Consider the following 25,742-nt stretch of genomic DNA (forward strand, 5'->3'; position numbering starts at 1 on the left):
GCAGGAAAGGTAAAAAGAAAACAAAAGGTGAAAGTGAGACTGCAATTCTAAATAAGTTGGTTAGTAAAGGCCTCATTAGGAGGTAACATGTGAGCAAATATCTAAAGTGCATAAACACTGGAGAAAAGATTCTAGGCAGAGGAAACAGCATTGGCCATATTATCACTACTCAAGTGATTTAAAAACACAACTAAGGAAGTCTAAATACTCTCATTAAGCTTTCTAGTGGTTATATTCATTTACTTCAGACAAACATTATGAGAAGCAATGATAATGTCCAAGTTCCTCCAACATGCATCTGATGGTCTCACAAGCCACTAAATCAGGAACACAATCATCAAAGAGAATGACAGGAAACAGAAAAGATTTTTTCAAAAGGTAAACTGGTCTTACTTCCTTTCCCTCATGTTGTAGTTTTCTATTAGTATCCGTTACTTGATTCTGTGGAGAGAACACAGTTTAAACTTATAATAAATACCCAGACAATAGTTTGATTAAGATGAAGATTTTAAATGAAAAGATTTAGTGTAAGTATTCAGATTGCTTTCATATTTCACCACATTTTGGTTTAGTTGTATTCTCCTGGGATTAAACTGCATTAACTTTTCTACTGAACATCTATATGACTTTTTGAACAATAAAAAAAATTACTAAAAAATACGTTCAGTTTGAAATAGTACAAACTAATATAACACAACTAAAGATCACACTTTCATTTGAAATGTAAAGAAAAACTATAATAGAAAAAATAACCCACAAAGAACATTACTTGAGCATAAATTGAACTTTTTAACTCAGGGAGTTTGAGTAAACTCCGGGAATTGGTGATGGACAGGGAGGCCTGGCATGCCACAGTCCATGGGGTCGCAAAGAGTTGGATAGGACTAAGTGACTAAACTGAACTGAACAGAACTCAGGTCGAATATTTCTACTTATAATCTAATTTTAGAAAACATTTTATCTTAATTTGTTGGATCATTAATTCTTGATAGTTCCTAACACTTCCATATTTCCTCTTTTCTAAATTAATTTATCCATCAGATAGTAAAAAATCAGGTAAACAAGCTTTAAATTTACGTAGAATTCATAATTAAAATGAATTGGCACCACTCATTTTGACAGCCACTCTTGAAGAATCAGTAGATATAAAAATTAAGTTTATAGAATAGTAACTTCCCCACCTTCTTAAACATTATCAAAACATGAGCAATATTAACTTCTAAAGCTTTCTTTAATAGAGGCTTTCTACACATCCACCAATTCTAAATCTAATTTGGAATCTAAATCTGGGAAAACTCAGCAGTGGCCACAGGACTGGAAGAGGTCAGTCTTCATTCCAATCCCAGAGAAAGGCAATGCCAAAGAATGCTCCAACTACCGCACAATTGCACTCATCTCACACGCTAGTAAAGTCATGCTCAAAATTCTCCAAGCCAGGCTTCAGCAATATGTAAACCGTGAACTCCCAGATGTTCAAGCAGGTTTTAGAAAAGGCAGAGGCACCAGAGATCAAATTGCCAACATCCGCTGGATCATGGAGAAAGCAAGAGAGTTCCAGAAAAACATCTATTTCTGCTTCATTGACTATGCCAAAGCCTTTGACTGTGTGGATCACAATAAACTGTGGAGCATTCTGAAAGAGATGGGAATCCCAGACCACCTGACCTGCCTCTTGAGAAACCTGTATGCAGGTCAGCAAGCAACAGTTAGAACTGCACATGGAACAACAGACTGTTTCCAAATAGGAAAAGGTGTACGTCAAGGTTGTATATTGTCACCTTGCTTATTTAACTTCTATGCAGAGTACATCATGAGGAACGCTGGGCTGGAAGAAGCACAAGCTGGAATCAAGATTGCCGGGAGAAATATCAATAACCTCAGATATGCAGATGACACTACCCTTATGGCAGAAAGTGAAGAGGAATTCAAAAGCCTCTTGATGAAAGTGAAAGAGGAGAGTGAAAAGGTTGGCTTGAAGCTCAACATTCAGAAAACAAAGATCATGGCATCTGGTCCCATCACTTCATGGGAAATAGATGGAAAAACAGTGGAGACAGTGTCAGACTTTATTTTTTTGGGCTCCAAAATCACTGCAGATGCTGACTCCAGCCATGAAATTAAAAGACGCTTGCTCCTTGGAAGGAAAGTTATGACCAACCTTGATAGTATATTAAAAAGCAGAGACATTACTTTGCCAACCAAGGTCCGTCTAGTCAAGGCAATGGTTTTTCCCGTGGTCATGTATGGATGTGAGAGCTGGACTGTGAAGAAAGCTGATCGCCGAAGAATCGATGCTTTTGAACTGTGGTGTTGGAGTAGACTCTTGAGAGTCCCTTGGACTGCAAGGAGATCCAACCAGTCCATTCTAAAGGAGATCAATCCTGGGTGTTCATTGGAAGGACTGATGCTAAAGCTGAAACTGCAATACTTTGGCCACCTCATGCGACGAGTTGACTCACTGGAAAAGACTCTGATGCTAGGAAAGGTTGGGGGTGGGAGGAGAAGGGGACGACAGAGAATGAGATGGCTGGATGGCATCACCGACTCTGTGGACATGAGTTTGAGTGTACTCCAGGAGTTGGTGATGGATAGGGAGGCCTGGCGTGCTGTGATTCATGGGGTCGCGGAGAGTCGGACACGACTGAGCGACTGAACTGAACTGAACTGAAATCTCTCCTTATGTTTAAGACACTTTCTTAACCCAGCATTTTCTATTATGTCCCTCAGAATGCCAACAAATTTAAGTTAATAGATACTCTGCACTCTGTATATATACAAACATAGACACACACACACATAATATGTATGGGAAATAATACTAAAAAGGTTCATTTACTAGGGACTTCTGAAGCATTTAATATTCTATAGCACTATAAATGCCTAAGAAGATATCACACAGTGTTTTCCAACTTATTTTATGTAGCATCCTTTCAGTGAGGATCATCTCAGGAAACCAGTTTTTTAGGAACACGGCACACCTTTAAAAATTTTGCCCAAAACTATACACTATATCTGGACTATCATTTTCTGAGCAGATTACCACATGCACTGTCACTGAAGCAAAAATGCAACCATATACATACATAAATGAATGGGTGTTTCTATGTTCCAATATGTTTCTATGTTCATTTGCAAAATTAGGAGGCAAGCTGGATTTGGCCTGGAAGATACACTTTGCTGATTCTTGGTCTAGTCATTATAAGTGAGACTGAAGAGCTTATCATTCAAACCAATATATGGACGTTATTCAAAAATGGGATTCATATCAGTTCAATATAAGAAAAAGCTTTTAAACAATGTGAATAAAAGTGGTGTGGGCAGCCACTGAGTGATCATTATTTAAGAATGATTGGATTTTTTTCATGTAAACAGGAGATCTCATAAAATTCAACCTTCCATAAATACTACTAATTTCAGCATCACACTCTCTAGTAGAATGCCTTGTTTATTTTATAAAGATATTTCTTAAACTTTTTTTAACCTCAATTTCATTGCAGGAAATATATTTTACATTGCAACCCGGTACACAAGTATAGGGAATACACACACAGAGAGAAACAAAATTTTCAAGAAACAATTTTGTCTTACTGCATGTAATAATACTTTATTGTTCCCTTTTCCATTCTATTTCAATTTTTATTAAAAATACTGATCATGGCCCACTAAACTAATTTCATGCAAACCAGAATTCTAAAACACCCACAGGAGCCTAATCAAAGCTTCTGATAGAAAGATAATTACTATTTCAATACTATTTGAACATAACAATGAGAGGACATCTACACAGATTATCTAGGGGTTCAAGATGGCTGAGTGTAAGAACATGTATTCATCTCCTCCTGCAAGAGCACCAAAATCACAACTAGCTGTTGAACAATCACTGACAGGAGGATGCTGGAACCGACCACAAAGATACCTTACATCCAAAGACAAAGGAGAAGCTGCAACAAGACAGTAGAAGGAACATGATCATTATAAAATCAAATCCCATACCCACCGGGCGGGCAACCCACAAACTGGAGAACAATAATACCAAAGACCTTCTCCCAGTGTTGTGAAGGTTCCAAGCCCCACATCAAGCTTCCCAGCCAGGGGATCCAGCAAAGGGACTAGAAATCCCCCTAGAATCTGATTGTGAAGGCCAGTGGGATTTGATTACAGGACTTCCACAGGACTGTGGGAAACAGAGACACCCTCCTGGGGGGCATAAACAAAATCTTGAGCATACCAGGACCCAGGGGAAAGGGGCAGTGACCCCCCAGAGGAGACTGGACCAGACCTACTTGAATACTGGAGGGTCTCCTATGGAGGTGTGGGTCAACAGTGGCTGGCCATAGGCACTGGCAACAGCAGTCCTAGGAGGCGCCCCTTGGTGAGCCTTCTTAGAGGTCACCATTAATCCTACCACAGAACCTGTAGACCCCAGGGCTGGGTTGCCTCAGGCCAAACAACTAACAAAGAGGGAGTGCAATACCCTACACATAAGCAGACAACTGGATTACTTTTTTTTTCTTAAGTCTTCATTAAATTTATTACAATATTGCTTCTGATTTTTATGATCTGGTTTCTTGGCCATAGGGCATATGGGATCTTAGCTCCCCGACCAGGGATCAAACCTACACCCTGTACATTGGAAGGCGAAGTGTTAACCACTGGACCAGCAGCGAAGTCTCCAGATTAGTTTTACTAAGCACAACCCTGCCCACCAGAGCAAGATCCAGGTTTTCCCACCACCAGTCCTTCCCATCAGGAAGCTTACACAAGCCTCTTAGCCTCATCCACCAGAGGGCAGACAGAAGCAACAAAAGTTGCAATCCTGCAGCCGCCAGAAGAAAAACCACATAACAGAAAGTTAATCAAAATGAAAATGCAGACAATTGTGTTCCAGATGAAGGGACAAGATAAAATCGCAGGAAGACAACTAAAAAGGGGGGAAATAGGCACCTTCCAGAAAAAGAATTCAGAATAATGATAGTGAAAATGATCCAGGATCTTGGAAAAAGAATGGAGAAGATACAAGAAATGTTTACCAAAGACCAAGTATAACTAAAGAACAGAGATGAACAATACAGTAGAAGGAATCAACAGCAGAATAACAGGCAGAAGAAGAGGTAATTGGTCTAGAAGACAGAATGGTGGCTCTCACTGCCACAAAACAGAATATTAAAAAAAAGAACAGAAAAAAAAAAATGAAGACAGCCAAAGATACCTCTGGGACAACATTAAACACACCAACATTCACATTATAAGGGTCCCAAAAGGAGAAGAGAGGAAGCATCTGAGAAAATCTCTAAAAAGATAACAGCTGAAAATTTTCCTAACATGGAAAAGGAAATATTCAGCCAAGTCCGGGAAGCACAGAGACTCCCAGGCAGGATAAATCCAAGGAGGGACACACTAAGACACCAAGTAATCAAAATAACAAAAATTAAATACAAAGATAAAACATTAAAAACAACAAGGGAAAAATGACAAATAACATACAAGGGCATTCCCATAAGGTTATCAGCTGATTTCTCAACAGAAATCAGAAGGGAATGGCATGATATAAAATGCAAAAGAAACAAGGCAGAAGGGAACAGCAGGATATAAAATGAGAAAGAAACTTCTCTAAGGAGAAAAAATAAGAGAAGGAAAATACCTACAAAATAAACTCAAAACAATTAAGAAAACAGCAATAGGATCATATATATCGACAGTTACCTTAAATGTAAATGGATTAAACGCACCAACCAAAAAATATAGACTGGTTGGGTGGATGAAAACACTTGGAATTATGCACATCTAATCGGAAGTATGCACTTCCAATTACCACATCACTCTACTTAACCCCTCAAATTGTATGTAAGTATTTTATATCATTACGTTAATCATGTCGCCATTATAGCTTGCAATTGTAAATTATCTTTTATTTTTTATCTGGCTATTGATCATGAAAACGGATAAAATATTTTTTACTACTGTGATTATGTAACTATTACTCATTTTAACACCATTGTATCATGACTGGTCAACAGAAAATAGCCAATTCTATATCACTGAAACTACCATTTAATAGAAAAACCTGCAATCACTTTTTAAAATCCAGATGCACACTAAAATTATCTTGAAATTTTTTGTAAAATACAAATGCCAAGGTACTGTTTTTTCTCCAAAGCTTCAGATGTGATTCTAATAAACAGCCATATTTAAAAATAACTGTACTATAGTATGACTTTTTACTTTTATCTAGTTTGTTTCACTTTTTCCATTTCATAGTCTGTGCTCCCATTTTATTTAAATGCACTCGAAAAAGGCTTGAGAAAGAACAACAAAAAATAAGAGGGAGAAATTGGAAAGCATTTAAATAAAATGGAAGCACTGAATATGAAATAGAAAAAGTGAAAAGTGTATAATATATATATTTTAGAAACATGAATTTTTGCTTAGCTAAAAAAGTTTATAACAGTTTGGTTCTACTTGTTTGCTTAAGCATGAACGGAATCCTAGATTTCCAAATTATATTCACTCAAAACTTTGATATAGTTCCACTTACTCTGGCATCTAGTATTTCTGCTAAAAATCTAGAAAGTTTATTATCTTTGTGATTTTTTTTCAATTTGAATGAGGCTTGACATTTTGAATTCAATTCTGAGAATATAAAGAAATACTATGATGCAAAAAAAAAAAAACAACCCAGAAAATTAACATGTGATACAGTATTATTAACTGAAGCACAGATTTTGTTCAAATTTCACAAAATTTTATGCTAGTGTCCATTATTTCTTTTCATAACTTATTCAAGATTCCACATTGTATTCAGTTGCACAGAGCAGCTTCACCTGCATGCAACAAAATCTGATAAATTTCCCTTTCATTTTTATTCTACTACAAACATTTTCTAATTTGCCTTGTTATGGCTTCTTGGATACATCCATCACTTAAACATGCACATTTAATTTCCAAATACACGGCCTTTTTTTAAAGTATCATTCATATTAATTTCTCATTTTCATATTAATTTCTCACTTACAAATGTTTCCTTCTCTACAGTCACCCTCTGTGTTTTTTCAGTCTTTTAACTTTATTGAAACTAACAGATGCTTGCTCCTTGGAAGAAAAGCTATGACCAACCTAGACAGCATATTCAAAAGAAGAGACATTACTTTGCCCACAAAGGTAAAAGTAGTCAAACCTTTGGTTTTTCCAATAATCATGTATGGATGTGAGAGTTGGACTGTAAAGAAAGCTGAGTGCTGAAGAACTGATGCTTTTGAACTGTGGTGTTGGAGAAGACTCTTGAGAGTCCCTTGGACTGCAAGGAGATCCAACCAGTCCATCCTAAAGGAAATCAGTCCTGAATATTCATTGGAAGAACTGATGCTGAAACTGAAGATCCAATAATTTGGCCCCCTGATGCAAAAAACTGACTCACTGGAAAAGACCCTGATGCTGGGAAAGATTGAAGGTAGGAGGAGATGGGGTGTCAGAGGATGAGATGGCTGGATGGCATCACCAATTCAATGGACGTGAGTTTGAGTAAGCTCTGGGAGTTGTTGATGGACAGGGAAAGCTGGCATGCTGCAGTCCATGGGGTCGCAAAGAGTCAGACACAACTGAGCAACTGAACTGAACTTTATTGAGGCTTTCAACAGCTAAGTCAAGATCTCTCTTGGTAAATGTCACACTGTACTTGAAAATATGTGAGATATTTTTGAGTATCTTTTGATACCGATTTCTAACATAATTCAACTGTGATAAGAGTACAGATTCTGTGTGTGCTCAGTCATGTCCAATTCTTTGTGACTCTAGGGACTACAGCCCATCAGGATCCTCTGTCCATGGGATTTCCCAGACAAGAATACTGGAGTAGGTTGCCATTTCTTCCTCCAGGGGATTGATCCCAACACAGAGATTGAACCAGAATCTCTTGTGTCTCTTGCATTAGCTGGCAGATTCTTTACCACTGAGCCACCTGGGAATCCCTATTTTACGTCCCTGGATATGTTTCAGTGTCTCCTGCTTTATAGTCTGTGGGAACTTGAATAGAATTTGCATCCTGCTATTGTGTGGAATTGTGTGGTAGTTTGAGCCCTCTTTGGCATTGCCTTTCTTTGGGATTGGAATGAAGACTGACCTTTTCCAGTCCTGTGGCCACTGCTGAGTTTTCCAAATTTGCTGGCATATTGAGTACAGCGCTTTCACAGCATCATCTTTCAGGATTTGAAATAGCTCAACTGGAATTCCATCACCTCCACCAGCTTTCTTCATCGTGATGTTCTCTAAGGCCCACTTGACTTCACATTCCAAGATGTCTGGCTCTAGGTGAATGATCACAACACCGTGATTATCTTGGTCATGAAGATCTTTTTTGTTCAGTTCTTCTGTGTATTCTTGCCACCTCTTCTTAATATCTTCTGCTTCTGTTAGGTCCATACCATTTCTGACTTTTATCGAGCCCATCTTTGCATGAAATGTTCCCTTGGTATCTCTAATTTTCTTGAAGAGATCTCTAGTCTTTCCTATTCTGCTGTTTTCCTCTATTTGCACTGATCGCTGAGGAAGGCTTTCTTATCTCTCCTTGCTAATCTTTGGAACTCTGCATTCAGATGCTTATATCTTTCCTTATCTCCTTTGCTTTTCGCTTCTCTTCTTTTCACAGCTATTTGTAAGGCCTCCTCAGACAGCCATTTTGCTTTTTTGCATTTCTTTCCTGTGGGGATGGTCTTGGTCCCTGTCTCCTGTACAATGTCACGAACTTCCGTCCAGAGTTCATCAGGCACTCTATCTATCAGATCTAGTCCCTTAAATCTATTTCTCACTTCCACTGTATAATCATAAGGGATTTGATTTAGGTCATATCTGAATGGTCTAGTGGTTTTCCCTACTTTCTTCAATTAAAGTCTGAATTTGGCAATAAGGAATTCATGATCTGAGCCACAGTCAGCTCCTGGTCTTGTTTTTGCTGATTGTATAGAGCTTCTCCATCTTTGGCTGCAAAGAATATAATCTATCTGATTTCGGTGTTGACCATCTGGTGATGTCCATGTGTAGAGTCTTCTCTTGTGTTGTTGGAAGACAGTGTGTGCTTCTCTTGGCAAAAGTCTATTAGCCTTTGCCCTGCTTCATTCCGTGCTCCAAGGCCAAATGTGCCTGTTACTCCAGGTGTTTCTTGACTTCCCACTTTTGCATTCCAGTCCCCTATAATGAAAAGGACATCTTTTTTGGGTGTTAGTTCTAAAAGGTCTTGTAGGTCTTCATAGAACCATTCAACTTCGGCTTCTTCAGCATTACTGGTTGGGGCATAGGCCTGGATTACTGTAATACTGAATGGTTTGCCTTGAAAACGAACAGAGATCATTCTGTCGTTTTTAAGATTGCATCCAAGTACTGCATTTCGGACTCTTTTGTTGACCATGATGGCTACTCCATTTCTTCTAAGGGATTCCTGCCCACAGTAGTAGATATAATGCTCATCTGAGTTAAATTCACCCATTCCAGTCCATTTTAATTCACTGAGTCCTAGAATGTCTACGTTCACTCTTGCCATCTCCTGTTTGACCACTTCCAATTTGCCTTGATTCATGGACCTAACATTCCAGGTTCCTATGCAATATTGCTCTTTACAGCATTGGACCTTGCTTCTGTCACCAGTCACATCCACAACTGGGTATTTGTTTCACTTTGGCTCCATCCCTTCATTCTTTCTGGAGTTATTTCTCCACTGATCTCCAGCAGCATCCTGGGCACCTACCGACCTGGGGAATGCCTCATTCAGTATCCTATCATTTTGCCTTTTGATACTGTTCATGGGGTTCTCAAGGCAAGTATACTGAAGTGGTTTGCCATTCCCTTCTCCAGTGGACCACATTCTGTCATACCTCTCCCCCATCTCCTGGCCATCTTGGGTGGCCCCACACGGCATGGCTTAGTTTCACTGAGTTAGACAGGGCTGTGGTCCATGTGATCAGATCGACTAGTTTTTCTGTGACTATGATTTCAGTGTGTCTACCCTCTGATGCCCCCTAGTAATACCTACCTCTTACTTGGGTTTCTCTTACCTTGGTCATGGGATATCTCTTCACAGCTGCTCCAGCAAAGCGCAGCCGCTGCCAATGCCAAAGAATGCTCAAACTACCGCACAACTGCGCTCATCTCACACGCTAGTAAAGTCATGCTCAAAATTCTCCAAGCCAGGCTTCAGCAATACATGAACCGTGAACTTCCAGATATTCAAGCAGGTTTGAGAAAAGGCAGAGGCACCACAGATCAAATCGCCAACATCCGCTGGATCATGGAGAAAGCAAGAGAGTTCCAGAAAAACATCTATTTCTGCTTCATTGACTATGCCAAAGCCTTTGACTGTGTGGGATCACAAATATAATACTTGTCTAGAATGCTACTTCTTGATTCAGAGAACATATGTATGATATGTGTATGTATTTATACACACACACACACACACACACACATACTGTGAATCAAAAAAAATAATTGGCATCCTAGAGAACACAGAAATTTCATTGCTATGTTCAAATACTGATAGTAGGTAATATTCAACCTTTTCTACTTCCTAAACTTTTTTCTAAAGTTCAAGAATTTTCACAGGCTCTTCACACAGGCTGAAAGGATGCCCCCTAGGGCAGTCTCCCATGTGTTAACAGAGAACATTATGGGTAATATTCAGGTACTCCACTACATGCCTACTTCAGTAACCAGAGACAGAGCACCCTTTTGCCTATCATGGACAAAGTGCCCGAGGGAGAGAGAGAGGTTTTCGAACACAGGCATCCAAAACAGCACGAGGTGAGGGTGGATGGGAAGCTGGGATGAGGAAGCTGAGTGAGGACAAACAGAGCATACAACTCCTGGCAGAAGCGCCGGATCTTTGTTTTCACATATTTCAGGTACTTTTGTCCACTTGAAGCTTTTCAGTCCCTTAAAATTCAGTTCAGTTCCAGTTCAGTTCCATCGCTCAGTCATGTCCGACTCTTTGCGACCCCATGGACTGTAGCCGACCAGGCTTCTCCGTCCATGGGATTCTCCAGGCAAGAATACTGGAGTGGGTTACCGTTTCCTTCTCCAGGGGATCTTCCCGACCCAGGGATCGAACCCGGATCTCCCGCATTGGAGGCAGACGCTTTAACCTCTGAGCCACCAGGGAAGCCCAGTATAACTTTTTAAATAGAACCAAATTTGTTCATACTTTTTAATCTGTTTTTATACATTAAGCAAATGTTCTCATATCAGATATCCTTCTACAGTAATGTAGTTTACTACTCTTTTAAGTGGATATACCATGATTTATTTTACTAATCCTCTAGTAAAAGACTTTCAGGGACATTTTAAAGTTTTAGCCACCAAAAAAAAAAAATCACATGCACATCATTGTACACGCACCTACAGCTTTAGAATAAATGAAAACTATGTTTTCATCTGTTGCTGTTTGCAATTTTCAGTTGCTGTTGTTCAGTCATCAAGTCCAACTCTTTGTGACCCCACGGACTGCAGTATGCCAGGCCTCCCTGTCCCTCACCATCTCTCGGAGTTTGCTCAAGTTCACGTCCATTGAATCGGTGATGCCATTCAACCATGTCATCTTCTGTCGCCCTCTTCTCCTTCTGCCTTCAGTCTTTCCCAGTATAAGGGTCTTTTTAAACGAGTCTGCTGTTCCCATCAGGTGGCCCAAGCATTAACATCAGTCCTTCCAATGAGTATTCAGGGTTGATTTCCTTTAGGACTGACTAGTTCGATCTCCTTGTGGTCCAAGGTACTCTCAAGAGTCTTCTCCAACACCACAGCTTGAAAGCATCAATTCTTCAGGGTTCTGCTTTCTTAATGGTCCATCTCTCACATCAGTACGTGACTACTGGAAAGACCATAGCCTTGACTATGTGGACCTTTGTCAGCAAAGTGATGTCTTTGCTTTTTAATACACTGTCTAGGATTGTCATAGTTGCCTTCCAAGAAGCAATCGTCTTCCAGTTTCATGATTGCAGTCACCATCTGCAGTGATTTTAAAGCCCAAGAAGAGGAAATCTGTCACTGCTTCCATGTTTTCCACTTCTATTTGCCATGAAGTGATGGGATCAGATGCCATGATCTTAGTTTTTTTAATATTGAGTTTTAAGCTGGTTTTTTCACTCTCGTCTTTCACTTTCATCAAGAGGCTGTTTAGTTCCTCTTCACCTTCTGCCATTAGAGTGGTATCATCTGTATATCTGAGATTGTTGATATTTCTCCTGGAAATCTTGACTCCAGCCTGTAACTCATCCAACCCAGCATTTTGCATGATGTGTTCTGAATATATGTTAAATAAACTGGGTGACAACATACAGACTGTCACACTCTTTCTCAATTCTGAATCAGTCAGTTGTTCCGTATAAGGTCCTAACTGTTGCTTCTCGAACCACAAACACGTTCCTCAGGAGACAGGTAAGATGGTCTGGTATTCTCATATCTTTAAGAGTTCTCCAGTTTGGTATGATTCACATAGTCAAAGGCTTTAGTATAGTCAATGAATCAGAAATATATGATTTTTTCTGGAATTCCCTTGCTTTCTATATGATTTTGTGAACATTGGCAATGTGATCCCTTTTCCTCTGCCTTTACTAAATCCAGCTTGGACATCTAGAAGTTCTTGATTCAAGTACTGCTGAAGCCTGGCTTGAAAGATTTTGAGCATAACCTTACTAGCATGGGAAGTGAATGCAACTGTCCAGTAATTTGAAATTCTTTAGTACAGCCCTTCTTGGAAACTGGAATGAATATTGGCATTTTCCAGTCATGTGACCACTGCTGGGATTTCCAGATTTGCTGACATACTGAGTGCAGCACTTTAATAGCATCATCTTTTAGGACTTTAAATAGCTCGACTGGAATTCCATCACTTCCACTAGTTTTATTGGCAGCAGTGCTTCCTAAGGCCCATTTGACTTCACATTCCAGGATATCTGGCTCTAGGTGAGTGACCACACCATCGTGGTTATCCGGGTCATTAAGACCTTTTTTGTACAGTTCGTCGTGTATTCCTGCCATCTCTTCTTGATCTCTTCTGCTTCTACGGGGTCTTAACCGTTTCTGTCCTTTATAATGCCTATCTTTGCATTGACATTTTCCTGTGATATCTCTAGTTTCTTCAAGAGACCTCTAGTCTTTCCCCTTCTGTTGTTTTCTTCTATTTCTCTTCATTGTTTGTTGAATAAGGCCTTCCTGTCTCTCCCTGCTATTCTCTGGAACTCTGCATTCAGTTGATTATACCTTTCCCTTTCTTCCTTGCCTTAAGCTTCTCTTCTTTCCTCAGCTATTTGTAAAACCTCAAACGACCACTGTGCCTCCTTGCATTTCTTTTTCTTTGGGATAGTTTTGGTCAATACTTCTTGTATAATATTAGGGAGCTCTGTCCATAGTTCTTCAGGAACTCTGTCTACTGAATCTACCAGATCTATTTGTAACCTCTCTATAATTGTAGGAGATTTTATTTAGATCATAACTGACTGGCCTAGTGGTTTCCCCACTTTCCTTAGTTTAAGCCTGAATTTTGCTATAAGGACCTGATGATCTATGCCACAGTCAGTTCCAGGTCTTGCTTTTGCTGACTGTATAGAGTTTCTTCATCTTCAGCTGCAATGAACGCAATCAATCTGATTTCAGTATTGATCATGTGGTGATATTCATCCATAAAGTCTTCTTTTGTGTTGTTGAAAAATGGTATTTGCTATGATCAGTGTATTCTCTTGGCAAAATTCTGCTAGCCTTTGTCCTGCTTCATTTTGTACTCCAATGCCAAACTTGCCTCTTAATACAGGTATCTCTTAACATCCTACTTCTGCATTCCAATCCCCTATGATGAATAGGACATTTTTTCTGGTGTTAGTTCTAGGAGGTCTTCTAGGTCTTCATAGAACTGATCAACTTCAGCTTCTTTGGCATTGGTGGCTGGGCACAGACTTAAGATTACTGTGATGTTGAATGGTTTGCTTTAGAAATGAACCAAGATCATTCTGCTATTTTTGAGGTTGAAACCAAGTACTGCATTTCAGTCTCTTTTGTTGACTATGAGGGCTACTCCATATCTTCTAAGGGATTCTTACCCACAGTAGTAGATATAATGGTCATCTGAATTAAATTCGCCCATTCTCATACACACCGAGGAAACCAGAATTCAAAGAGACACATGCACCCCAATGTTCATTGCAGCACTTTATAATAGCCAGGACATGGAAGCAACTTAGATGTCCATCTGCAGACAAATGAATAAGAAAGCTTTGGTACATATACACAATGGATTATTACTCAGCCATTAAAAAGAATACATTTGAATCAGTTCTAATGAGGTGGATGAAACTGGAGCCTACTATACAGAGTGAAGTAAGCCAGAAAGAAAAACACCAATACAGTATACTAACGCATATAAATGGAATTTAGAAAGATGGTAATGATAACCCTGTATACGAGACAGCAAAAGAGACACAGGTGTATAGAACAGTCTTTGGGACTCTGTGGGAGAGGGTGAGGGTGGGATGATTTGGGAGAATGGCATTGAAACATGTATATTATCATATATGAAACAAATCACCAGTCCAGGTTCAATGCATGATACAGGATGCTCGGAGCTGGTGCACGGGGATGACCCAGAGGGAGGATAAGGGGAGAAGGGAGGTGGGAGGGGGATTCAAGAAGGAGAACACATGTACACCCGGGGCGGATTCATGTCACTGTATGACAAAACCAACCAATATAATATTGTAAAGTAATTAGTCTCCAATAAAAAAAATAAAAATAAATAAATCTGCCCATTCTCATCCATTTTAGTTCACTGATTCCTAATACGTCGATGTTTACTCTTGCCATCTCCTGCTTCAGTTCAGTTCAGTCGCTCAGTCATATCCGACTCTTTGCGACCCCATGAATCGCAGCACGCCAGGCCTCCCTGTCCATCACCAACTCCCAGAGTTTACCCAAACTCATGTCCATCGAGTTGGTGATGCCATCCAACCATCTCATCCTCTGTCGTCCCCTTCTCCTCCTGCCCCCAATCCCTCCCAGCTATAAGGGTCTTTTCCAGTGAGTCAACTCTTCACATGAGGTGGCCAAAGTACTGGAGTTTCAGCTTTAGCATCAGTCCTTCCAATGAATACCCAGGTCTGATCTCCTTTAGGATGAACTGGTTGGATCTTCTTGCTGTCCAAGGGACTCTCAAGAGTCTTCTCCAACACCACAGTTCAAAAGCATCAATTCTTTGGTGCTCAGCTTTCTTTATAGCCCAACTCTCACATCCATACATGACTACTGGGAGAACCATAGCCTTGACTAGACGGACCTTTGTTGGCAAAGTAATGTGTCTGCTTTTTAATATGCTGTCTAGGTTGGTCATAACTTTCCTTCCAAGGAGTAAGCATCTTTGAATTTCATGGCTGCAATCAGCATCCGCAGTGATTTTGGAGCCCAAAAAAATAAAGTCTGACACTGTTTCCACTGTTTCCCCATAAGTGATGGGACCAGATGCCATGATCTTAGTTTTCTGAATGTTGAGCTCAAGCCAAACTTTTCACTATCCTCTTTCACTTTCATCAGGAGGCTTTTTAGTTCCTCTTCACTCTCTGCCATAAGGGTGATGTCATCTGCATATCTAAGGTTATTGATATTTCTCCCAGCAATCCTGATTCCAGCCTGTGCTTCTTCCAGTACAGCATTTCTCATGATGTAGTCTGCATATAAGTTAAATAAGCAGGGTGACAATATGCAGCCTTGATGTACTCCTTTTCCTATTTGGAACCAGTCTGTTGTTCCATGTCCAGTTCTAACTGTTGCTTCCTGACCTGCATACAGGTTTCTCAAGAGGCAGGTCAGGTGGTCTGGTATTCCCATCTCTTTCAGAATGTTCCACAGTTTATTGTGATCTACACAGTCAAAAGCTTTGGCATAGTCAACAAAGCAGAAATAGATGCTTTTCTAGAACTCTCTTGCTTTTTTGATGATCCAGCGGATGTTGGCAATTTGATCTCTGGTTCCTCTGCGTTTTCTAAAACCAGCTTGAACATCTGGAAGTTCACGGTTCACGTATTGCTGAAGCCTGGCTTGGAGAGTTTTGAGCATTACTTTACTAGCATGTGAGATAAGCCTACTCGACCACATCCAATTTACCTTGATTCATGGACCTAACACTCCAGATTCCTCTGCAATACTGTTCTTTACAGCATCGGATTTTACTTTCATTACCAGACACATTCACAAGTGAACATCTTTCCACTTTGGCCTGGCTGCTTCATTCTTTCTGGAACTATGAGAAATTGCCCTCTGCTCTTCCCCAGTAGCATACTGGTCACCTTCCGACCTGGGGGGCGCTCATTTTTTGGTTTCATATCTTTCTACCTTTTCATACAGTTCACGGGGCTCTCATAGCAGGAACACTGGAGCGGTTTGCCATTCTCCCCTCCAGTGGACTGCATTTTGTCAGCACTCTCTACGGCGCCTCATCCATCTTGGGTGGTCCTGCACAGCATGGCCCATTGCTTCACCGAGTTCTGCAAGCCCCTTCACCATGACAAGGCGGAGATCCATGAGAAGCTTTCAGTATTGATATATAAAACTGCTCCCCCTAAAAGTTGTAACAGTCTCCACTCCAACCAGGCATTCTCCAGTGGATAAGTATCATCTCCAACTTTAATCAACATTTGTTTCATTTTTGTTATTTTATTAGGTGGCACTTTATTGTTTAAATTTGTATTCGTTTAATTATTTCTAAATTGTAGAGTTCCCTTCTATTTCTTTGTATGTAAACTGTACATTAACAAGCAAGTTTTCTATTAGTGTTCACATTTTTCCTATTAATTTATAAAGATCTTTTCCGTTAGGATATCAATCATTTTTCATATGTATTTGTAAACATTTTATTATTTACCTTTACATTTTTAATTTGTATGTAGAAAGTTTTTCACTGTACTATCATCATATGTATCAATATTTTCTTTCTAGCTTAGGAATTGTGTTTAGAAATGCATTCCTCACTCCCCAAAATCACATAAATATTCATCTACATTTTCTACTTCTTTCTTTATGGTTTCATTTTTTACATTTAACTTTTTAATTCATCTGAAATTAAATCTGGTAAATTGACTGGGAAATTAATTTAATTTCAATTATAATAGTTAAGCATTAAAGAACATTAACAACAAATAAGATCTGCTATTTTTGAAGGGTAGAGTAAAGAAAGCCACAGGGAAGGGTAAAAAAGAGACATTTAATTTTCCTTATAACATTGTATTTCTTATGATGACTGGATAGTAGTTATCAGTTCAGTTCAGTTCAGTCGCTCAGTCATGTCCGACTCTTTGCGACCCCATGAATCACAGCACGCCAGGCCTCCCTGTCCATCACCAACTCCCGAGTTCACTCAAACTCATGTCGATTAATCGGTGATGCCATCCAGCCATCTCATTCTCCGTCATCCCCGTCTCCTCCCAACCCCAATCCCTCCCAGCATCAGACTCTTTTCCAGGGAGTCAACTCGTCGCATGAGGTAGCCAAAGTATTGGAGTTTCAGCTTTAGCATCAGTCCTTCCAATGAACATCCAGGAATGATCTCCTTTAGAATGGACTGGTTGGATCTCCTTGCAGTCCAAGCGACTCTCAAGAGTCTTCTCCAGCACCACAGTTCAAAAGCATCAATTCTTCGGCAATCAGCTTTCTTCACAGTCCAACTCTCACATCCATACATGACCAAGAGAAAAACCATAGCCTTGACTAGATGGACCTTGGTTGGCAAAGTAATGTCTCTGCTTTTTACTATGCTATCTAGGTTGGTCATAACTTTCCTTCCAAGGAGTAAGCGTCTTTTAATTTCCTGGCTGCAATCAGCATCTGCAGTGATTTTGGAGCCCAAAAAAATAAAGTCTGACACTGTTTCCACTGTTTCCTCATCTATTTCCCATGAAGTGATGGGACCAGATGCCATGATCTTAGTTTTCTGAATGTTGAGCTTCAAGCCAAACTTTTCACTCTCCTCTTTCACTTTCTTCAAGAGTCCTTTGAGTTCCTCTTCACTTTCTGCCATAAGGGTGGTGTCATCTTCATATCTGAGCTTATTGATATTTCTCCCTGCAATCTTGATTCCAGCCTGTGCTTCTTCCAGCCCAGCGTTCCTCATGATGTACTCTGCATATAAGTTAAATAAGCAAGGTGACAATATACAACCTTAACATACTCCTTTTCCTATTTGGAACCAGTCTGTTGTTCCATGTCCAGTTCTAACTGTTGCTTGCTGACCTGCATACAGATCTCTCAAGAGGCAGGTCAGGGGGTCTGGTATTCCCATCTCTTTCAGAATGTTCCACAGTCTATTGAGATCCACACAGTCAAAGGCTTTGGCAGTCAATGAAGCAGAAACAGATGTTTTTCTGGAACTCTCTTGCTTTCTCCATGATCCAGCGGATGTTGGCAATTTGATCTCTGGTGCCTCTGCCTTTTCTAAAACCAGCTTGAACATCTGGAAGTTCATGGTTCACATACTGCTGAAGCCTGGCTTGTAGAATTTTGAGCATGACTTTACTAGCGTGTAAGATGAGTGCAATTGTTTGGTAGTTTGAGCATTCTTTGGCATTGCCTTTCTCTGGGATTGGAATGAAGACTGACCTTTTCCAGTCCTGTGGCCACTGCTGAGTCTTCCAAATTTGCTGGCATATTGAGTGCAGCACTTTCACAGCATCATCTTTCAGGATTTGAAATAGCTCAACTGGAATTCCATCACCTCCACTAGCTTTGTTCGTGGTGATGCTCTCTAAGGCCCACTTGACTTCACATTCCAAGATGTCTGGCTCCAGGTGAGTGATCATGCCATCATGATTATCTTGGTCATGAAGATCTTTTTTGTACAGTTCTTCTGTGTATTCTTGCCACCTCTTCTTAATATCTTCTGCTTCTGTTAGGTCCATACCATTTCTGTCCTTTATCGAGCTCATCTTTGCATGAAATGTTCCCTTGATATCTTTAATTTTCTTGAAAAGATCTCTTGTTTTTCCTATTCTGTTGTTTTCCTCTATTTCCTTGCATTGATCGCTGAGGAAGGCTTTCTTATCTCTCCTTGCTATTCTTTGGAACTCTGCATTCAGATGCTTACATCTTTCCTTTTCTCCTTTCCTTTTCGCTTCTCTTCTTTTCACAGCTATTTGTAAGGCCTCCTCAGACTTTGAAACCTTGCAGACCCACTGTGATTTGGACTTCAGAATTTGGGTGATTTTATAGAGCCAATACTGTTTATTTCATAACACCCCCCAAAAGGCACTAAGACAGCATCCCATAATCAAACACAGTAGTATTTCTGTAGCAAAGTCAGTTACCCAAGATAAGGAAATTTGCTATGCCAGGGACAAAACCAATACAGCTACCCTCTCTCCTAAGCTTTAGTTAGTCCTATCAAGAAAGAACTTTCATACTTTGGTAGAAGACCCTCCATGACTATCACAATTTTTTTTTTCCTCTGCCTCAGATTGCCATGCCACAAAGACTTCTGCAGCCATGGCTTGAAATTCTGTCATTCAACAGTGATGGGTTTTACCTAGCAAGGAAGTAGACAGATGACTTGAAAGATCAATTAAGTTTCTATCTGGAAGAAACTGATTCTTATTACTAGCTCTCATCCACATGTAGTTATCCCCAATAAATTTTAACTTAAAAGAGTATCCTTTTCAGTTAAAAGCTGTAATCCCAATTATCTATGTTTCAGTACAAATCCCTTTCTTACTATTCAAAAATCTTTACCACAAATACGTAACCTGTAATGCAGTCCCTGCTCTTTTAATGTTACCCAAAACCCGAAGACAAAGAGAAAGAGTCTCCTTACTTTGAGTTTCTGGGCTTCTCCTCTCACTTTCAGCAGTTCTGTTATAGAGTCCACAAAGCCCTGATAATGAAAGTTGCACATTTTCTCAATTTCTCGGTCATGATTGCGGATGCGAGTTTCAAGCTTCTCCATGAATCGTCCATGTTCCTCACCATCATAGACAGACCTTTTACAAAAAAAATGCCATGAAGATTACACACAGATTTATACCTAAGAAAGAGAAACAAAACTACAAACCCAGGAAGCAAATTTATTTGGAAATCAGATGTTTAAGTTACATAAACCACAGAGTAATTCAATTGTATTAATGTTGCCCCAATGTTTGATGAATTTTTTTAGCAAATCTAAAGTTTTACTTCCTTATTTATTGAAAAATATTTAAGTGTTTGACAGTAATCATTATAGAATTCTCATCATAAAAGGACTGAATTATAATTCCTCTGTACCTTTCTTTCTCAGTTAAACTAATCTAGAAAAACCTAATTTTGGAAAAACCCAACTATACATTTACTCCAAGATTATACTCAAGAAGCTGACATTGCTAGAGAGAAATCACATAGCTGTGCTGCTAAACTCAGTTTAGCTATATCTGATGACAAATTTAAACTGGGCAGCCAAACATTAGTAGATAATATTATTAAGATTATCCCATCCAATACCACCACCAAAAAAAATCACTTTGTAGCCTCTAAAATGCGTGAAAACCTTACTTTCTCCACTCCTCAAATGCCCACCCTCTCTGTCACTTTCAGTTGTATTTCACAGAAATATATATATATGTTATCTATATGTAACATATATGTATTATTTCATCTCCTCTCAACCAACCTGCTTACATTTAAAACTCCTATTCTGCCCACCCTCTTGTAACAATAAAAATTCAAGTGTTTATCTATAGTCATTCCTGTAGTCTCTAAGAACTTTACTCCTGCAATTACCCCTTTTTATTCCTACCCTAAATTATATATCTCTTCTACTCTACTAAATGATTCTCATGAATATATAAACATGACTTTACGAAATCCATCTTTACCTACTCATTTCCCTCCAGCCACCACCTTATGTCGCTGCTCCTCTTCCCAGCAAATTTTTTTTCTACCTTCTCACCTCCGAACAGTTAGCATTCATCTTACTGCACCTAATGGCAGCATTGTCTATGGTTTAATATATCTTCCTTCTGGAAACACTCTTTTCTCTAGACTTCAAGGGTGCCACACTAAGTGGTTTTCATCATTTTACTGACATGCCTTCTTAATCTCCTTCCTGGACTCTTCCTCCTCTATTTCTAAATATTCCAGAAAGCTCTTCTCTTACCTACCTGTGCTCTCTCACCAAGAAATAACAGCTAATCCCAATATCTTTATAATATATACCATCTATTATAGTGGTAGACTTCCTAATCTATACCTTCAATTCTGAGCACTTCCTTGAGCACCAGGCTCAAATGCCTAGCTACTATTTAACAACTCAAATTGGATTTTTAAAAATCATCTTGAATTTTAACATAGAAAAAAATCATCTATCACCAGACTATCTCCACTCCCAAACTTGATCCTCTCAAAAGCTCCCTACCACTCAGCTACCCATCACAGCTAATGGCATATCCAGTTACCCACGTCAAATATCCAAATCCAGGAAGCACTCCCAATGTACCTCTTTCCATCAAACACCTCACCCAATCCACTAGTAAGTCTTGACAACTTAACCTCCAAAGCATATCTTAAAATTAACCACCATCCCACCATTTCCAATAAAAACCCTAGTCTGAGCGACTGAACTGAACTGAACTGAACTGAAACTTCTATCACTGGCTCACTGGACCAAAGCAATAGCTCCTAAAATTCTCCATTCGGCACCCCTCACTCCCGCTACTTCTTGTCCCAAAGGAGATACTCCACATAGCAGTCAAAATGGCCTTTATGAAGCAGTAGTTCATATGTCACCCTCCTGTTTGTGTTAGTCACAGGGCTTCCCTCATAGCTCAGTGGGTAAAGAATCTGCCTGCAATGCAGGAGACCTAGATTCGATTCCTGGGCCAGGGAGACCCTCTGGAGAAGGGAATGGCAACCCACTCCAGTATTCTAACCTGGAGAATCCCACGGACAGAGGAGCCTGGCAGGCTACAGTCCATGGAGTCACAAGAGTTGGACTCTCCAATTCCTTCTCTTTACAAAAGGAATAAAAGTCATAAACCCTTATCATGGCCTATAACATTCCACATAATCTAGCCTCTGATTATTTCTCTAACATTGTTTCTCCCTAAGTCACGCCTCTAGCCTTGCCTTCCTCCATCCTCTATGCTCCTGCTACAGAGGAATTTTTTAGTCTCTTCCTGCCTCAAGCATTTTGTTTTTGCTGTTCATATGCTAATAACACTCATTCCCTGTATCTTCAAACAATTTTCTCCTTCTCATCATCCAGTTTGTTATCTTCCCCCCAACCCATCCCAATGAGATTGTAAGCTCCAGGGCAACAACTGTGTCTGCCATATTCACTTCTACCTCTAAAACAATGCCAGATAGGTAACAGGTGGTAAGTAAACATTCACTGACTAAATGAATGACTATTGTTGTCTCTGTTGTTGTTTAGTCGCTCAGTCATGTCAAACTCTTTGCAACCCCATGGGCTGTAGCCCACCAGGCTTCTCCATCCATGGGATTTCCCAGGCAAGAACACTGAAATGGACTGCCATTTCCTTCTCCAGGGGCTCTCATGGACCCAGGAACTAAACCTGTGTCTCCTACATCTCCTGCACTGGCAGGCAGATTCTTCACCATTAGTGTCACCTAGGAAGAACATTATGTCTAAGAACTCTTACATCTCTGACATTTATTCAACAAATATACTTTTGCTCATTACCAACATTTTCTGGTTCTATAATCATTTGGACTGCCCAGGTGGCACTAGTGGTAGAGAGCCTGCCTGCCAATGCAAGAAATGCAGATTCAATCCCTGGGCTGGGAAGATCCCCTGAAGGAGGGCATAGCAACCCACTCCAGTATTCATGCCTGGAGAATCCCACAGACAGAGGAGCCTGGCAGGCTATGGTCCTTAGGGTCACAGGGAGTCAGACACGACTGATGCAACTGAGCACACACAGCACATAATTTGTAGGACCAGATTACCATCCTGATTCAGCAAATCAGTTCCATTGCCCAAAACTCAGCAGTAATCATAGAACATAATACATATACAAGTTTGGATTCCAGTAAAAATTCTGAACATTTATTTATGAATAAATAAAAGGAACAGATCTTCAAATAAATTATAAACAACCCCTGCTTTGACAATTAAAACAATTAAAACGCCTAAAGGAGCTATCTGTAACTAACCTCAAACAAGTCTAACCTCAAATAAGGTTTGAATAACTAACCTCAAACAAGCCTAACTGTTCCCCTTCCAAAGGAAAGACAAAGAAAGATTTCCATGTAAAGGCACCAGTGTTCCTTGCCATTTGAAGAAGAGAAATAACCACTGAAAATCCAACCATCTAAATGGCGTAAGAAGATTATTACTCAATATTAAGACAAGCCTCTTGGTTTCAAATTCAGTTATATCTTGACCCAATAACACTTTTAAGTAGTAAGTATACTTCCTTATACAATGTAAAACTTCTTTCTATTGTTCTCCCTCCAAAGATCTACATTTATATGCAAAAGACAACCTCAAGGAGAAGAAAATCTCAAAGTTAAGAAGTTCATAATTTATGTTAATAGTGCCTCCCTAGCTCCCTGAACTTTCTATTTTTAAAAAGTATAAATGAAAGAAAGGAAAAGTGGATTTTAACTGCCTTGACTGTGTGGCCTTGGTGTTTAGCAATGTAATTAACTAGGAGTTAATCTCTAGGACACTCAGCTTTCGCATTTAGGAAATAGGAAGCAATCAATTATAAATTCTTTTTAGCATCAGCCTAGCTCTAAATTTCTACAATTCAATTCCACTTTCAAGCCCAGTCATAATAATGTAAACATCAAACATTTTTCAGAAGAGTTAATGTATTTTCTACATCCTTATCACTAGGGCCCCACCTGTTTCTCCTATTTTAGGGCCTTTATGATTCTAATACTCTCTTAATTATAATAATGTTGAATAATATGAAAGGCTTATATAGTGGATCTCCTGAGTATCTTGAGAATTTAAAAAGTTAGAATAAAATGTAAAACCTACACTTAAAACAGGAGCTTTGGACTGTGTTTAATTAACATGTGTTCCATGAGTACACAACTGGAAAACCACAATTTAAAGATTTTATGTGGATTTTATGTGGAAGAAGCACGTATATATAAGTTTTTAGGGAAATATCCATAGTTTTCATCTGGTTATCAAAGGGTTAAAAACCTAAAAGTTTGTTTCAAATTGCCTAACATAGGAAAAGGCAATTATAATTATAGATCAGTACCTAACAGTTCAACTTACATCAGCATTTCACATATATCTCAGACTTAGTGCTAACCAGCCATCAGATATAACATGCTAAAAAGAAAAATAACAAGCCTTAAATTCTGGAAAGGCCATAGATCTCCTGAAATTAACCTAATACTGGTAGTCAACACTGAACTTGAACAAAGAGTATTTCCCTTCCCAGCAATAAATGAATTAAAACTGGAGAAAGACTGCCATCTAGTGATGGCCCATTTCTAACAGTCTTTAAAATTTGATGTGACCAAGCAAAGGACGCTTAAAAATCTAAAACTATATTCTATAATTCTTGCCAGTCAAAGTCTTATAACTTGTTAAATGATATTATATATAAAGTACTCTAATATTTAAATGTCCATTTCTAATAAAAAGTAGAATCTTAAAAACAAAGTTATATGCTTTTGACATTTGGGCCTTAGGTGTGTCATAGTTAAGACTACAAAATAAACTGTACCACGGGTTTAATTATTTGTGATGATCCAAGGAAATGGCAACCCACTCCAGTGTTCTTGCCTGGAGAATCCCAGGGACGGGGGAGCCTGGTGGGCCTCCGTCTATGGGGTCACACAGAGTCGGACACGACTGAAGTGACTTAGCAGCAGCAGCAGCAGCAGCAGTGAAAGTTAAACTAGCAACTTTGTATAGCCTAAATTTTCATTCAACTTCATAAATACTGCCTTGTACAGTCATTTCCAAAAAATCCCAAATAAACCACAGGCTTCTGCAAAAACTAAAATGTTTCATCCTAATGTCCATATCTGACACATACTTCTAAACATTGCACCTAAATTAACAGAGATTTTTTAACTTATAAATAAAACACTTCAGGAATTCTAGTCAACAAAATATTTATTACCAACTACTGAATCATAAGAGGATTATATCCCTTGTGAAAGCCTATATCAACTCCCACTTGTTTGTCAAAAGATAAAAATAAATAGAATGTAATGAGCATAAGCTATGTCATGCAAATCCTAGGCACCTTATAAATTAGACATTATTCTAAAGAACCTAAAATCCAAGAAGATGAAGTAACTTGCCAAATCCACACTCCTAGAGAGTATTCTCTGTAGTACATCAGTCTGTCTCCTTTTACAGCAAAGGACAGCAAGAAAGTCACATGCACCCCTAAAACGTTAGAGCTGAAAGAGGTCTTGGAAATGGAATACAAAGCCTTTATTGTACAATGGAGGAAACTGAAATCAAGAAAAGTTAAACGCCTTAATCAAAATTACATTGCCTGTTACTGATACACCTGGGACCAACTCCACCCAAAAAAAAAAAAAGGAAAAACTAACGCAATATGAAGCCTGACAATGCAATATGAAGCATGGTTTTTAAAAAGACACACTTCTACTTTAAGATGAGTCAATTGTCTACTAGCTGTGCCTACACAACAGTTATTCCATTCCTCTTCCTATTGGAAGAGTCCCAATTTGTCCTGGTATTTCACCTTTCTATCCTACTCAAGAGGTGCGTGCACACATGCTTCAATTATGTCCAA

General features: G+C 39.3%; 1 protein-coding gene across 4 annotated transcripts in view; it reads right to left on the minus strand.

Moving 5' to 3' along the window:
* Positions 1 to 25,742, minus strand: part of EXOC6B (exocyst complex component 6B) — a 762,215-nt gene that overhangs the window by 653,410 nt on the left and 83,063 nt on the right. For all 4 annotated transcript variants that reach the window (XM_088841568.1, XM_055400057.2, XM_055400058.2 and 1 more), the window contains exons 2-3: positions 19,820 to 19,985; positions 394 to 441 (exon numbers count right to left, since the gene is read on the minus strand). In XM_088841568.1, coding sequence (XP_088697694.1) covers positions 394 to 441; positions 19,820 to 19,985 — 214 coding nt within the window. The remainder of the gene's footprint in view (positions 1 to 393; positions 442 to 19,819; positions 19,986 to 25,742) is intronic.

The sequence above is a fragment of the Moschus berezovskii genome, chromosome 11 (assembly GCF_049115385.1).
Source record: "Moschus berezovskii isolate FMDL1 chromosome 11, NW_MosBer_1.0, whole genome shotgun sequence".
In the NCBI taxonomy this organism is placed as follows: domain Eukaryota; kingdom Metazoa; phylum Chordata; class Mammalia; order Artiodactyla; family Moschidae; genus Moschus; species Moschus berezovskii.